Here is a 15,572-nt window from a genome sequence, read left to right on the forward strand (position 1 = left end):
TGATCGTTACACTCTCTTTTTTTTAATTGAGCAAGTGAAGGTTACAGTATAAAGCAGCAGGGTCGCATGGGATGTCTTAGTATTCAGGAAGACATCATCTGTCTTAGTGCATTTACAGCAGATCCAGGCAAAAGGTAATCGAGAAACTCAGCTGTCACGCAGCTGTTCTTTATTCTCCTAGGATCCAGGACCCGGTGTCCAAATTTTGGGTTGTCTAGACCACAATACTAAATTTTGCTCTACAAGGGCTGGATATCCACTTACGAGGACATTATACTGCCACTGTTCTACTGAAATTGAAAACGAGTGACCTCATAGGTGCATATCTGGCCCTTGAAGAGCAAAATCAGATAAAAAGATATTTCTTTGTTTTTACATTCAACAGGTCTCAATCAGCCCAAATAGCAAAGAGAAATTAAAAATGCATGCCATGAAAGAGTTCAGGTCTTAGGAGGTTTAAGTTCATTAAATATATAATTTTTGGTGAAAGGTTCTCATTAAGGTCATGAAGGGAGTTTGAAAAGGACTTACCCAGACGAGCAATAGCAGTGTTTCTGGAGTAAAAGTTGTGTACAAAATTATTCACATGGACCTTTATTAAGGTAATGTCAATAAACAAATACATAGAGTATTTATAGTAAAACTGTACATACATATCACATTGCAAAAGGTACAACTTATATCACAAGTTCCAAGCAAAGTCATACTTGATGGTATTTTTAACCACAGAAGAAGAAGAATGATAATTTTAAAATTATATAAATATATACCAAACTGAGACTGTGACACTTGGTAATTTCATGTTCTCTTTGCTGTTGTAAACTTGTCATTTATCGAAATTTGTTTCCTAAACAAAAAGACAAACAAGTATGCATTGATGTATTTCACTGACATGTTTGATTTAAAAATGTTTGATTTTGTGGCCATTTTTAATACAACTTTTAACTGCTCCCAATGAAAAAAACCGTCTGCGCTGTCTCATATTGTTGCATGAAGAAAAGCTTTCATTTGTCTAACATTATTAACTGTTATTAAACAGAGCAACTTTGAACTGGTGTGGCTTTAAATGAAGAAGTAGCTCTCTGAAGTGTCTCCACTTTGTGCCATTTCACTCAGCTGTTTGTTTATTGAATCCTGGAGCGAGCCGAGAGAGAGTTCTAATACTGGGCTGCTGTCTGTGCTCGGAGACGCTTGTGACATCTCCAGAAGAACGTCAGATGGCTCTGCATCGACTAACTGCTCCCCATCGCTAAGGCTTAGTCTATATGCGCCTTCTGCCTCTGCGGCGGCTGTTTCCTTGGCAACAGTTTCTAGGGCAACCTCCTCAGTGGGCGTGTCCTGCTCAGGTGCATGGTCCCCTGCTTTGGAGGCCTTGAGCGAGACCAGTTTCTCGATTTCCTTGAACAGCTCCTCGTTGTTCTCCTTCCACTGACGGTACTTTGAAGGTGTCAGATCGGAGTCGCCCAGGATCTTGTTGATCTGCTGCAACTCCGCTTCTTTGGCCTGTGGAGAAAAAGCATTTCCAGTCAGCGACCATGCAGATGAATTTTAATATCACCCTCTGACCATTTGAACACAAAAACCTTTCTGAGCAAGACAGTTTCTTGATATAGTTTCATTCATGCCTCATTTCATAAAACTTGCACAAACACTTTACTTAACTGAGGAGTCTCTGTATGCGCATATATGCAATGTTCTTTTCCTATATTTAGATTTCTGCAGTGAATATTTGCATAGCCAACGCATAAGTGGCCAACACTGCTATGTCTCAGTTACCTTGTGGTTATGTGGACAGTTTTACATGAAGTGCCAGCCACAATAGAAATAAATAGAATGATGGGACTTTTTTCCCCTCCTGGGTTCCCACTCTTTAATTTAAAAACTGAAACAACAGCAGGAGATGAACATGAGATGTGTAGTTACATTTCCAGGAAAGTGCACATCAGGTTATGGCGTAGGGTTTCAGAGAGGTTTGCAGTTACAATCTACCTACGGCACAGACTTACTAGAAGTATAAATCACCTGTGATACTGAGCAAGAACAGTATTGAATTTGAAGGTGTTTGGATGAGACTTTCTCATTTCACAATATGTGAGGCGTTTAAGGAATATCTGTCATATATACACCATCCATCACCGCCGAGTGAATTTCAAGCTGTGGGAAACAGTGCGTTGCAGTTTTAAATAGGAGTGGTTTTACCCATGTCTTCCATGTTCCCTACGGCCAAAGCGAGTTACTAATAAAAGCTGAGTTTTTAATTTTGTTATATAGCTCCTGCCAGAGCAACTTTCGATAATTAAGATGCTTGGTTAATTCACCAGCTGAGCCATTTGTCATGCACTCAGTGATAAATGTACCTGCTACTGTCACGGCTGCAGCAGCAGTCGTGTGGTGTTCTTTTAGAAAGGACCCAAAATGTGGGCACTGGCTGTGATGCGAAGGAGCTTTATTTTGGAAGGTGAAAACAACAAAAGCGAGAACAGAACTAAAGATAAACCTAAACTGGGAAAACTAGAAACAAACAAAACCTGAAACCATAACTCACGGAATGACACGCAGGGAAAAACACCGAGATTCCCCAAATAACACAGACAGAGCGACAATGAACATGGGTGAAACCACACTATATAAACACACAAGGGGAGGACACAGCTGAACCTAGACATGAGAGACACAGACCTTCAAAGTAAAACAGGAAATTTACAAACTGTTTTACAAACACAAACTCAGGAACACGAACAGAGCACTAGGGGAGGACATGGATAGATATAACAAAACACTAAACACAAGAACCAAAACTCTAAGCATTAACAAAGACACATCAAGAAATCAAAGATCAATAATACAAAACAGAAAACACTGGGTCACTGACCCAGGACCATCGCAGCTTTGTGTATCAGTTGCTGGAGTTAATGCTGAATCGCATGGGTTTCCATGCAGACACAAGGAAAGGTAAGACTGGATAAGACCTTTCCTCACCTTTAGAGTGCTTTGCAGAGCTCGGAGCGTGAGTGCCTTTTCATTGATGACGGGATTTTTGTTGCGCCGAATGAATGACTTCCTGAAGTGGTCGTGCGTGAACGGCTGCTCGTGGCCGATCAGAGAAACTCCCCCTTCCTTTAGATTGTTTAGCATCATGCCCATCTCATCTACCTGACCAGGTTCTAACAGAAGGGAGGAAACACACAGGAAAAAAACACAGTCACACAGTTGTTGTGAACCATCTATCCAAAACAGGATTAAAGGTAAGTAAACAACACAATTAATCTTATTTACTCTCTCAGAGAATATTAAAACTTAATGAGTCTTAAAATATTAACACTCATTACGCTGTGATTAAAGACATTTTTTATTACTGAGAGAACAAGAGAGAGGCAGTGTGACATAACAAATACCTGTTCCTTTGCTGCCCTCTGTTGTAGGTCTAGGTAATGGCGCCCTGTTCTTACCCTTGGGGAGAGGTAGGGTGCTGGACTGTACCTTCTGAGAAAGATAATCAAGACAAATATGAAATGAATGTAATCTGGATGTGTATGTGCATGCTTTAATGATTATTTGTGCAATATATAACTCTCTTACCGAGCTAACCTTGTTTTTCCTGCGGGTTGAAGGAGATGATTCGCTCTCTGATTCAGTTTCACTGTAACACTCTGTTTATAAATGAACACAGCTGTCAATGTAATGCCATTACCTAAAATGTGAAGCATCAGGACTGCCATTTGTAAATGGGCAAAGCTACAGTAATTAACAATAATGCTCTGTGTTACTAGATAATTATGAGACTACAATTTGCTCTTATTTTTTATGGTGAAAATATCATTATATCTACCATTTATTTGCTCAAGCAGGACACATCACGATGCATTATTGCTAATGCCGTAGGGAATATATGGGAAAACATGAATTGTATTGTGCACATACAATTAAGTGATTTAGAGTAAAAATTTAAAAGCATAAGAGAAATGTTTCCACACCTTCCTCATTATCTGGGCCTTTGTTGAACTTCTTGTGCTTCTGTATGGCTGTAATCAGACAGTTGATCCATCTGATGAAAAAAAAGGGGATAAGCTATGTCACCAATATTCATACACATTTACCTAAACACTTTATTATTAAGTACTGTACTGGTCTGTGTCCAGGTTCACAGCACTCACAACTGGCCTCCAACAGTCACCTGATCTCAATTCAATAAAGCACCTTTGGGATGTAAAAGGTAAAAGGGAGTCCAGCTTGATACTTGCAGCATCTATCTAATAAAGTGTCTAGTGAGAGTATGTTGAGGATAACATCTTTAAACAATGCATAACAGTCTCACTAGAGAAGCCTGAAAAAAGCAACCAGCAGGGGGCAGTGAACACCACCACCTGTTACAACTTTACCACCTCTAACATAGACTGTTAGCAAAAGGAATGAATAACTGCATTGTGTTCGAGCTAGTGCCCGACACAACCAGCCGATTGTGACATTGTTAAATCATTATACAGTATGAACTTACTTGCTCATGTCATTGACATTGTCCGCAGCGAAAATAAAGTTCTGAAATTTCGGGTGGCACATTTGGAATACGCTGGTAGGGAGAAAACAGAAAGAAGGAGCGGGGGTGTCACAAAAATGAAGACCTAAATATGCAGAACATGTGCATACATAATATAATTGCTGTTTTAAACCATGGCTTTCCATTATGGCACCATTATGTGACTCATCACTGGGTTCACTCTTACTATTTTCTCTTGTGCTCTCCGGCGCTTTCTATGCCATAGCTGGATATATTGAGAAACCCCTCTGCCTTCTCCTCCTGAAATACAATTGAAGAAAATTAGACATACTGACAATTAGATGAATGCAAAATATTTTGATAGTTAATAATGCATGTGGCACTAACTCAGATAGATCATGTGCTTTAGGTATTATATGAACTAACAGCGATGATGACCTTTTTCTTGATTTTTTGCTCACCTGTTGACTCTTGTACCAGTAAATGTGAGGCCCATTGAGCACGAACCAGAACCGTTGCCACTTCTGTGCAATGAAGACACTGCTCTCCTTTCTTTTCTTCCAGAGCCAACCATCGCAGTCGGGGTGACTCAAGTCACGGCAGGACACACGACGCCGGCTCATAGCCGTCGTCTTTCCTGAAAGACAAATAAGGAAGAGAAGGGAGATAATGATCATGATAAGTGAACTAAATTTTTGGGTATTTCTTGGGGTTTTTTGGACTTTTGCGATGTCTCCAGTATTAGATCCTTTTAAAACCATTCCAGGAAATATAAAAGCACAGAAAATTTACGATTTAATATTTAAGTCGAAGCAGTTTTTATTTGGGGGGAATTCGACTTGATCTTTCTTTGCAATTCCAAGCACTCAATTCATGTTATTCTTTACTGCTACATTATTGCCACAGCAACTGAACCCTCCTAATCTCTGTATCACACAGCTGAGTTGTCTTAGTATCATCCATAAAGCTTCCAACAAACTCACATCGCTTCTCACATTTGACACTGTGTTACACTGTGTTACACAGTTCACTAACTGCTTAACCCGTACATACTGTTCCCATCGGGTTTTCCAGTAACCTTTGCAGGACAAGTTTCAGGCACTCTACAGGTTTTCAGTGGAATAAAACATCCTCAGTCAGGATTTTTTTGTTAAAGAATCATTATATTTTACCTCTTGTTTCTGTTTAGGCATGTATTTCTTGGCTATTTATCTCTTCTTTCCTTTGCAATGCTTTATTTTCATTGTTTTTCTTTAGTCTTAGTTGTGTTTTGGACATGCTTATCATTCTGTGACCATTTCATGTGGCACAAAATGGCAACAACAGTTGCCTCGAGCCACTTTATATTGTGAGCTTAAGAAACTATAATAATAATAGAGAGAAAAACACAGTAATTAGATGGCCCTTTGTTAGCAGTGGAAAGGAAAAACTCCTTTTTAACAGGCAGAAACCTGGCACAACCAGTCCATCTGCCACGCCTGGTGAGGGAGATTTGCTGTGCTCCTGGTCTTACAGACACTCTTCTATAAGCCACAGCTTACAGAGGAGTTATCAGTTCGGGGCTGATTTTGTCATTACAAAAACACTTCAGTGTTTTGTTTATTTTATTGTCCTGTGATAAAGAAAATCGTACCTTTAGTGGAGGTCTTCTTACCATCCTTGTTCCCCTGAAAAGATAATCAGACAGCGATCACTCAGTGTTTAAAAGCTTACTTTAATTAAATCACCATTAATTGCCTGGATTGTAACAAAAACAATTGTTAGTGAATGTTCTCAATTTCCCCTCACCGTGTGTCCCACCATATCAGGGCAGGAACTGATGCTAGCTCTGTCCTGTTTGGTTCTTACAGGCGAGGGCGAGCGGTCTCTCAGGCGATTTAGTGAAAGCCTTGAACCTGTCAAGCTCTCTGACCCTGCTGGGAAACAGAATGAAGTTTCTAAATAAACCCACATCTTTGCACCTCAGTTACATTGTGGTTTCTGTGCAGAAGGTCAAATGATAGTGAAACTATTACAGTGTGGCATGCCGCGATAATACACTTTGTGTGTTGTAATCAACAGTTTAAAATCCTTCTGAAAAGAAAAACACAAAGTAACTAAAATATAATCAGTTATAAGAAAAGATAAAATCTTGCAAATTTGTCTTACCTGGTGCCAAAAGCGCCCCCTGTCGGCTTTGATATGAAGTGAGGCTCAGATTTTCCTCAAGCTCCTTGACTGAGGATATTTCAGATTCTTCCTGTCCCATGGGCTGCTGTTGCACCTCTGGCCCCTGAACAGCTCGTCTGTAACAAAATATATAGAAATATCAGTCAAAACACTTGGGTTCCACTGATGCAGCATCTGGTATTATAAAATTAAAAGTCCAAATGAAAAGAAACATTGAGCAAAGAATGAGCAGCGAGGAAATTACATAAACATGTTGCAAAAATACAGATTTTTATCTTACTTTATATTCACAGTTGCCACATGTGGCTGATATAAAGTGAAACCTCTAGCTGGAAAACACTAACAGCACATTACAAAACTACAAGTCCTTAAAAAGAGTAATTTAAAGTGATAAAATATGACTTTACTTGCCAGTTTCTCCCTTTTTTCTTAAAATGTAGCTGTTGTATATTAGAATGTGTCAGAATTATTTACAACCACAAGGCACCATCACCGCCCACTCCATCCATTTGCTAGAGTCCGCCTGCTCTTCATCAGCTCTCGCTGTCCCTGTTTGCCTCTTCATCACTCTTTTCCTCCCGTCTACTAATTTTTCCCTGCATTTTTTAAATCTTTCTCCTCATCTCTTCCTTTTAACTCATTTCCAGTCAGTCGTGTGTTGCGAGTGCGCAGTGGAATTTGTGGCATTTGCAGTGTGACCTCATGGGAAACCTGCCGGGTGCTGGCAGATGAACAAGGTCAAAAGGGTTTCAGGGATGTTCAGCTCTACTGAGTAAATGCTGTGTAACCAGATCAGTATTCAACTTCTCATGCATGTATGCAAACAAAGTGATTGACAATTTTTTTTAAAAAGCAAAAAAGAATATTTAAATTCAGAAAATATTAGACAATTGGCAAAAAAAATTTTTTTTTTTAAATCAGTTTTAGACGTCTGTCTACAATTTTGCATATTTTATTCAATTTTGCATTGTTTGCATTCTTGTTTATGTATTTTTTTAATCTTTCATTCTTATTCTCAGGCATTTAGGCGATGTAATGATACCTTTCTTAAAGCATTCTCACTTTTTGGATTGCTAAATATGGCCAAACTATTTGTGGATTGTGCCTCGGGTGTATGCACAAAACCTTTTCTTTCCATAGACAAAAATCGAGATGTTAATGTTTAAACCATGTTTTCATGTACATCACGTCTGAAAACAAAAGTTTGGATTCTTTATCCTTTTGGGGCCCAGTTGCGGGACATTACATTTGACTTACTACTCCTTAATAAAGTATTTTAAACTTTGTTGAGCAGTGGTGACTTTATTGTGTTATTGGGTTAAGGTTTTACAATGTGGTGACCCAGAAAGATCAAACGTTGTTAAGCTGAATAAAACACAATGAAAGCAGGAAAAAACAAAATCACAATGTTTTTGGTGAGAAAATAATGCGACTAAAAAACAAAACGCAACAAAAACAATGCTGAAGGAAAAAGAGCCACCCGTCTGGGAGCCATTGTTATGCTGCTGACTAATGTTACAGCAATTCTTCTAAGCGATTCCTTTTTAATGTTTACTGAGGGGGCAAATGCACGTGTTCTAAATTGGGGGGTAGAAAGGTTTATATTTCAGATGGGATTCCATGCATCCCCTCGGAAATCTACATCTATTATTCTAACTTTAAATGGAGCTTGGATTTCTTCTTGATGTTTATTTTAGAGACAAACCCAGGTGCTGCTGTATGGTTTAGAATATTAAACACAAGTAGCAGTTCCATCTTATTAAAGGACAAGCAAATGAATGCCCTCAACTGAAAGACAAGGACCTGACAGATGCTGCCACTCTCTTGAGTAATGAATGCCGTGGACCCTCTTGATCGTCCTTTTCTTCTTCCTCCTCTGACTTCTCCTCCTTGTCCTCTTCTTTCTGAAAACACAACAGCGTGTGAGTGTGCAGGTTGAACTGTCTGCATTTAGGGGTCGGTGGAGGGTTAAGAAGCTGGATGTCACGGTAGACTCTAATTGCAACCTTCTCCTAGGCTCTGCCATCTGTGTGCTCTGTGGCTTAGCAGACAAGACGGCAACGCAAACAAACACACACACACACACACAGACACCGCGTGCACACAACTCTACACACACAGCCGGCGAAGTTCTTGGAAGAAAAGCAGGGCATCTTCTGAGGACAATATGGAGTTTATACACTCAGCTGATTCACATCTTTTAAATGTTTTTCTCACCCTATGCCGCCAGCTAGATCTGAGATTAGCACGGTGATGGTCACGAGGGGGGTGTGAAATGCTCACAGTGCGTGCGTGCATGCGTGCGCGTTTGTATCAGATGCAGTGTGTAATTCAGGGTGTTGTTCAAAGACAAACAACAGTTGGCATGGTGACTACTGAGAGTGCGCAAGTGTTTATGGAAATAGATCCCAAATGAGGTTAAACGGAAATCAAAGAGGGGATTCTCATAAAAGAATCCCCCTGATATAAAACAATCAGGTTTCTAAGAGAGGATTTGATGCTCAACTCTCACCCCTGGATGTAATTATCCTAAAATGAACACAGACAGCAGACGCTTGAAAGCAGAATATTGCTGCCTTTGAGGTTTCTTCTGTTTAGCTTCACAAATGATTAAAAGTATGAGCATGACAGAGAGGAGAAAAATGTAATTCAAAAATGTTCTAGTCACCGTGAGGGCGTAAAATGTGTCGTATTAAATGCTGGCATCCAGTCATTATAGATAACCTTTTCTAAGAAGATTTGCTACAAAAATGGAGATTTCCCCCATGATATATCTATAGTGTATCTGCCATCAATTTCACAGCTTTAATTTTGAGACTATGTGAGGAGAATTAAATCATGACATTTTGTGGGGTTGAGCAAACAAATGGCAGGGTCAGACACATTCTCCCTGCTGGAAATACTCTTGTGTCATTTAGGTGAAGTTAGAGCCTGGGTAGAGCGTACAGCTGGCAGGACACGGTGACACTCACTGGCTGTGCATTCACAGGACAACAATTACCTTCTCTTTTCTCGCAGAGGCTCAATCAGACCTCACACAGACTTTGTACCAGAGAGCTTGCAGGGTAAAGACCATTAAAAATATTAGAGCCAACTGAGCTGGACATTTGTGTTCTCACATACAGCTCCCGCAGATGTCTAGAGACGTTCAGGGCCACTGTGTGAGTGTGAAAGTAGCTTGAGACGACATTGTTATAGATTCTGAAGTGTTATTCACAGGCCTTAGCATAATTTTCCTGTGAAGTCTGTTTTCCAAATTATGTGGAAAGTACAAGTATTGTATAATATATAAAACGGTAAATACATTGGGGCTTTCTTTTTAATTCACTGACTATTTTGAAGAAAGTTTGTACAGTTTGTGGAGTGAAGAAGTGAGTGGAGGAGGATTTTAATGAGCCCGGACCTGTGTAGAGATGAGCGGGGCTGAGTTGTTGCGTTGCACTGATCCAGGGATCTTCTTCAAGACGAGAGTCACCCCACTGGGATTCTCACGCAGCTTCTTCACAAGGTTAACTCTGCTCCAGCCCACCTGAGGCAGCAACACCGATGGTTATTTCACCATGAAGGTTATTGTATAAGACACTCAGACTTTGCAGGAGGAGAACTGTCTCAGACTAACAGGACCACACACACACACACACACACACACACACACACACACACACACACACACACACACACACATATTTATAGTGCAGAGCATTAGGCCCTTAAGTGCTGTATGTACGGTATCACTCACCACTATTTGATCATTGACTTGGATCACTTCATCTCCAGCCAAGACCTTCACGTAGGCATCAGTAGAGGGCTGCAGAAACAGAGAAAATCAACACAATCAACACATCTATATTTGGGTTTAAACAAACCAGATATAGATTTCAGCAATTACACGATTTGTTTTTCACAGACAGCGGCATAAATTTGTAATTGGCACTTAAAGTAGTTTGTTTTATTATGTTTTCTTGTTGTGTGATTTTATTCAGCCTTTGTGAGTCGGGAATAGGGAGAGTTCTGTTCTTTGTTTGGATGTTAGATTAGATACAGTATAGTATTATATTATATTCTGTACTATATTATTATAGTATATATATTATACAGGTGCAGCGACACATTGTGCATTTCTATTAATACTTGTACTTTTATTACATATTCCCCTATCCCCCTCCCACTTATATATGTATACTTATATATATACATGTACACCACATATAACATAATAACTTTAAAAAACACATATAAAAATGCCAAACCCATCTAATTTATATATATGTATATATACATATATACATATATATACATATTATAATGCAAAAGTCTTAAGGTTTACAATTCTTCAACACAACCTGAACTCTTGTAATTTCTTTAAGCAGTCTTCTTGAAGGACATTCAAAGCTCATCTTTAGATGTTTGCATGTTTTAGTTAACTTTTCACCAATTATTTTGTGAACTTAAAAAAATAAAAATTAATAATAAAAAAATTAAAATAAAATAATAATAAAGAGGTGCTATCTTTACTTTTAGTACTTGTTTATCTTGTAAAAAAATCGCTGATGAAACTTTGACGGACCTGTTTATTGAGACTATTGAGAGTCAACTTCTTTCAAAAGTTTTAGTTTTTATTAGAATATCTGTACTAACTCAGACTAAACTGTGCGTCCTGCATATGTGCCTCCATGCAATAAAAGGCTAAAACGAATATCGAAATTAATAAAAACTCAACAAAAACTAAACATTTTCAAGCAATAAAAACTGAACTGAAACAAGCAACGCAACTCTGGAAACGAACTCAAAGTGGAATAATAAAAACTAATTAGAAACTACAAAACCATTATAGCTCTGATACACAATCACAGTTGACCTGTTCACCTTATCTCCTTCTCCATAAATTTCTAACTTGCATTTATCACTCCATAAAACCGTTGATACTGATGTTCAGTCCAACTCTTGTGTATTGTGGTTTACTGTAACGTTGAAAGACCTTCAGAAAACCAGGAGAACCATTGATCAAAACCACTTAATTAGTCTGGCTCCTTTGGAAGCTATCTATAAAGTACATCATCTATGTTTATCCTGTAATGTGTATTCAAGTAACCAGACAGAAGTTGTGTTTATGGCTTCCTATCCTGGTACATTTAATTCAATATGATGTTATCAGTTTGTGAGGAATATTTCAACAAATTTCCATAAAATAATGTTTAAGGGTCAAACAACTAGACAGAAATCTCAATATATGGACACTCCAATAAATTAAATGCATACAGCATCATATCTGTGCAAAAATCAAGCATTGCTGACTATGACTGAATAAAACTATAAATATTGTTTGTGACTGCATTCATAATATAGCAAATTTGAGACTGAATTCGACATCAGACAGTCTGCTGATATTGTGAAGGTCGATATTGTGATTATAAGCCAAGGCCCTGTCTGTGCAAGGCAGTGCATGGATCCTTCCCACATTCATGCAGTTTATCTGTATTTGTGGACAGTGGCCATATCTCTTATTAGCCGTCAGCCACAGCAATGTTACAAGTAGCAGGGGAGCCTTTGAGGTTGACATCATGGAAAAATAACATCTTCATCTTTCTGCCCCTCTCCTCCTCATCCTTTCACAAGCCCTTCTTATTTTCACTCATAAACACTCCCTCATACATTTTATAAGCTCCCGATACAAAGGATCTTTGGCTTTCTCAGAAATTCGTTCATCTGCGGCGCATCCATTAGATGATTTCATTTTGCTCAGAGAAGCTTTTATCCACATCAAAAGCCAAATGGTTACAAAGTAAAGCTAATGAAGTCCACTATTGTAATGTAATGCACCACATGTACCAGATCTCCCTGTTGTTGCCTCCAGTTTCCCGCTCAGCTACAGCCGGTGTTTAACTGAATATCTGACACACATAGGAAAATCCTGTGAGTCACAATGTGTTATAAACTTGTTTACATCCAGTCTTACTTATGGTTGGAACAAGCAGCCTTGTAGAGATTTAAAAATAAACAGTATGCCAGTATTTGCAGCACGAGGACTGATATTGGTGTCAGTTTCGGCGACAGCGAAGCAAGGAAAGATAAGCCAGCAGCTAAAAATAATACCTCACACAAAGTACTTCCAAGGGGATTTCTGCCTGGTAGAGAACTAATGTTTCCACAAGAAATCGATGAAAATCGTAATTTTATACTTTAACTGTGCAGATGAGAGGATAGCCTGATTTAGATTCTGCATGTGACTTTAAAAAGGAAAAAGAGGATGGTGTAGTTTTATGAAATCAGATAAAAGTTTCTTTTTTAGAAGAATCAAAAACAAGAAACCAAATGATGCTCGTGTTTTATTTTTGCTTTTCACAATTGGAAATATACTTCCAGTTCCTTCTAGATAAGAAACTCAGACAGACTTGTGCTATTCTGTCCTAAGCAGAACAAAACCTTCTGATAGAAGAAGTGTAAATGAGTATGAAAGTGTCAGCTCCTGCAAAAATATCTGGCAGAGCTCAGCATAACACGACGCTATCATAATGATCTTTTTAAAGCAATAAATCCCATCTGCTATATTTTCCTGCACTTGTAGCCAATCAGTGAGTACACATATACATGAGTACATGTTAACAGAGCTGGTTAAGAAATATAGAGGCACTGTAAAGAATCTGCGCGGGGCTCTTGTAAAGAGACAAACTGTTGACAGGTTGGTTTGAAGTTCACGATAAGTGGCTTGCTTACGAGCACTTGTGAGGCAGCGATGGTTAACAGTGTGTGGTTTGATGGCTGAGTCAACAATGAGGAAAGAAAAATAAAGGCGAGAGTCTGACCTCAGCGGCAGTTCCAGTCACGTAGTGGTTGCTGGAGTTGGTGGATGTTATCTCGATGCCCTGAAAGAAAGCAAAAAAAAGGAAAAATGTTACGTACTTTTCCGAGTGATAAATTTATGAACTTTGCCACACAGAATGTTAATTTTGCACATCGCTGAATCAGAATGATTCACCGTAATGGACAGATAAATTTACTGCGTCTTCTTGCCGTCATTATCAGATTATGTACATAAAGATATTGGTGTCAGCCTCCACCTGTCATCTTGCTGTGACTGATCATTTTAATATAATGGGCGTATGGGGAGACAAATAATTGCATTCCAGAAAGCCCTGATCACATAATAAATACTTATCACGACAGAAACTGTGGAAACATGAATGGAGTTGATCCATTTTTGACTAAAAAGCTCAAAAGTGATTTAATAATTAAAAGGCACATCAGTGCTCACATAGTCCTCTTCTACTCAGTTTGAGCTTTATTACTGCAAACCTCATTCACCCATTCACGTACACATTCATAAAAGTACTTTTTTTTTTTAAAGCATGTGCACTTTGAACCTAACACTCACACACTCACATGGATGCATATGGGAAAATTCTTGGTTCGGTATCTTGGAGACTGGAAGAGCAAGGAATCAAACCACCAACCTTCTGATTAGTAGACGACCTCCTGAGTCACAACCACCAATAAATCAAATTATTACATTTATAGATACATTTAATAATTAAACGCACTGTAGTTTGGAGTAAATACGGTCCAAGTGTGGATGAGAGTGATGACTAAAGCATAATGAAAGAGAGAATTGCAGAACGCAGCAGTAATTATCTGCCTTTATAATCAATGAAAGCTGCAAACAGCTTCATTGTTCAATAAATGTTTTCAGTGCTTAGAAATAAATAGTCCATTTTAATAATATGCTTAGAAAAAGCCATATTTAGTTTCTTTCTTAAGTCCAAAAAATATAAATCTACCTATAATGAACACTAGGAGCCAGACTGAGTCACTTTCTCTTAGTCATGTACTGCAAACAATTTGTTTGTTACTGACAGAAATGTGAATTTGAGAATTTATTTTTTTGTGTGCTTTGGACTCGTGTGCACGTCATGACTTGAGCGGGTATACGTCATACTGGCTACACTGAAAGTGCATAAATCATCATCCTTCCTGTCCCTCACTACCCTTGGTTTCTCTTTTTAGTTCTCGTTACTCTTTAATCTGTCGACAGGCAGAAAGCACTATTGCTGACGTGCTCCAATCAATTTCCCTCCGTCGAGGACAATCAGTTTTTGACGCTCGCTGTTAAGCACAAATCACAAAAGGGAAGGAAATTGGTTAAACGCATTTCTCTGTAGGGATTAAAATGAAACTAAAGGGACACAAGATTACGTAAATCACAAACAAAGATGAGAGCTGTAATTTTACTACTTGATGTTCTGACTTGGAGGAAAAAAGAGAAGAAGCGGCACAAAAAGTACACAACTGAGATAAGGGTTCTCGTGAATCTAATAGGAACAAGTACAAGGAGAACCTTGAGTTAGATGGAAGAAGTGGTGATGATGATGGAAACCATCGGGTAATGATGAAGACAGGAAATGAATACTGAAAATAAAACAGCGAGAAAAAAGTAGGACAAAAAAGGGAAGTGAAGAAACAGAGAGATGAGATTTGAAAAGTAGGAGACATGGATGATTAGGAAAGTGGACCAGAGGAAAAACTTTAGCGAGTGAGGTTTAAATTCAAGAATGAGTATAAATAACTGGATTTAATGCACTAAATCTAAAGTTACCTTACTCCTTTTTAAACATGTACACATATGTTTTCCTTTGTGTGCCATTAGAAACAATACGTCCTCTCAGGAGTTCTAAATTCAATGAAGGCAAAAATTCTACAGTTATAAAGCGAAAGATGTCTTTACCAGCTGATCACCGGGTGCCACGGGTATCAGTTCGACACTCTCTAGCTGAGCGGTGTGATTGAGGAGCGCTTCGGGGCAGCAGTTCAGGATCTCGTCACAAACCGCCACCAACTGACGGCACTGAGGAAAGAAACACGTGCCATTCAGAATATCTCATTTACTTCATAGTAAAACAAAGGACAGCAAAAC

The 15,572-nt window shown here is 38.7% G+C and overlaps 1 protein-coding gene across 3 annotated transcripts in view; it reads right to left on the reverse strand.

Moving 5' to 3' along the window:
* cnksr1 (connector enhancer of kinase suppressor of Ras 1) overlaps positions 1-15,572 on the reverse strand; it is a 27,967-nt gene continuing 12,395 nt past the window's right edge. The window contains exons 6-21 of one of the 3 annotated variants that reach the window (XM_082516391.1): positions 15,384-15,503; positions 13,468-13,527; positions 10,404-10,472; positions 10,068-10,193; positions 8,468-8,568; positions 6,644-6,780; positions 6,284-6,408; positions 6,129-6,162; positions 4,957-5,132; positions 4,722-4,795; positions 4,496-4,567; positions 3,975-4,045; positions 3,580-3,650; positions 3,396-3,483; positions 2,980-3,164; positions 1-1,503 (exon numbers count right to left, since the gene is read on the reverse strand). In XM_082516391.1, the coding sequence (XP_082372517.1) occupies positions 1,063-1,503; positions 2,980-3,164; positions 3,396-3,483; positions 3,580-3,650; positions 3,975-4,045; positions 4,496-4,567; positions 4,722-4,795; positions 4,957-5,132; positions 6,129-6,162; positions 6,284-6,408; positions 6,644-6,780; positions 8,468-8,568; positions 10,068-10,193; positions 10,404-10,472; positions 13,468-13,527; positions 15,384-15,503 (1,950 nt within the window). In that variant the 3' untranslated portion in view covers positions 1-1,062. Of the gene's footprint in view, positions 1,504-2,979; positions 3,165-3,395; positions 3,484-3,579; positions 3,651-3,974; positions 4,046-4,495; positions 4,568-4,721; positions 4,796-4,956; positions 5,133-6,128; positions 6,163-6,283; positions 6,412-6,643; positions 6,781-8,467; positions 8,569-10,067; positions 10,194-10,403; positions 10,473-13,467; positions 13,528-15,383; positions 15,504-15,572 lie in introns of all 3 variants that reach the window. The other 2 variants (XM_082516392.1, XM_082516390.1) reach the window with 2 other exon arrangements.

The sequence above is a fragment of the Aulonocara stuartgranti genome, assembly GCF_965226115.1.
Source record: "Aulonocara stuartgranti genome assembly, chromosome: 19".
In the NCBI taxonomy this organism is placed as follows: Eukaryota; Metazoa; Chordata; class Actinopteri; order Cichliformes; family Cichlidae; genus Aulonocara; species Aulonocara stuartgranti.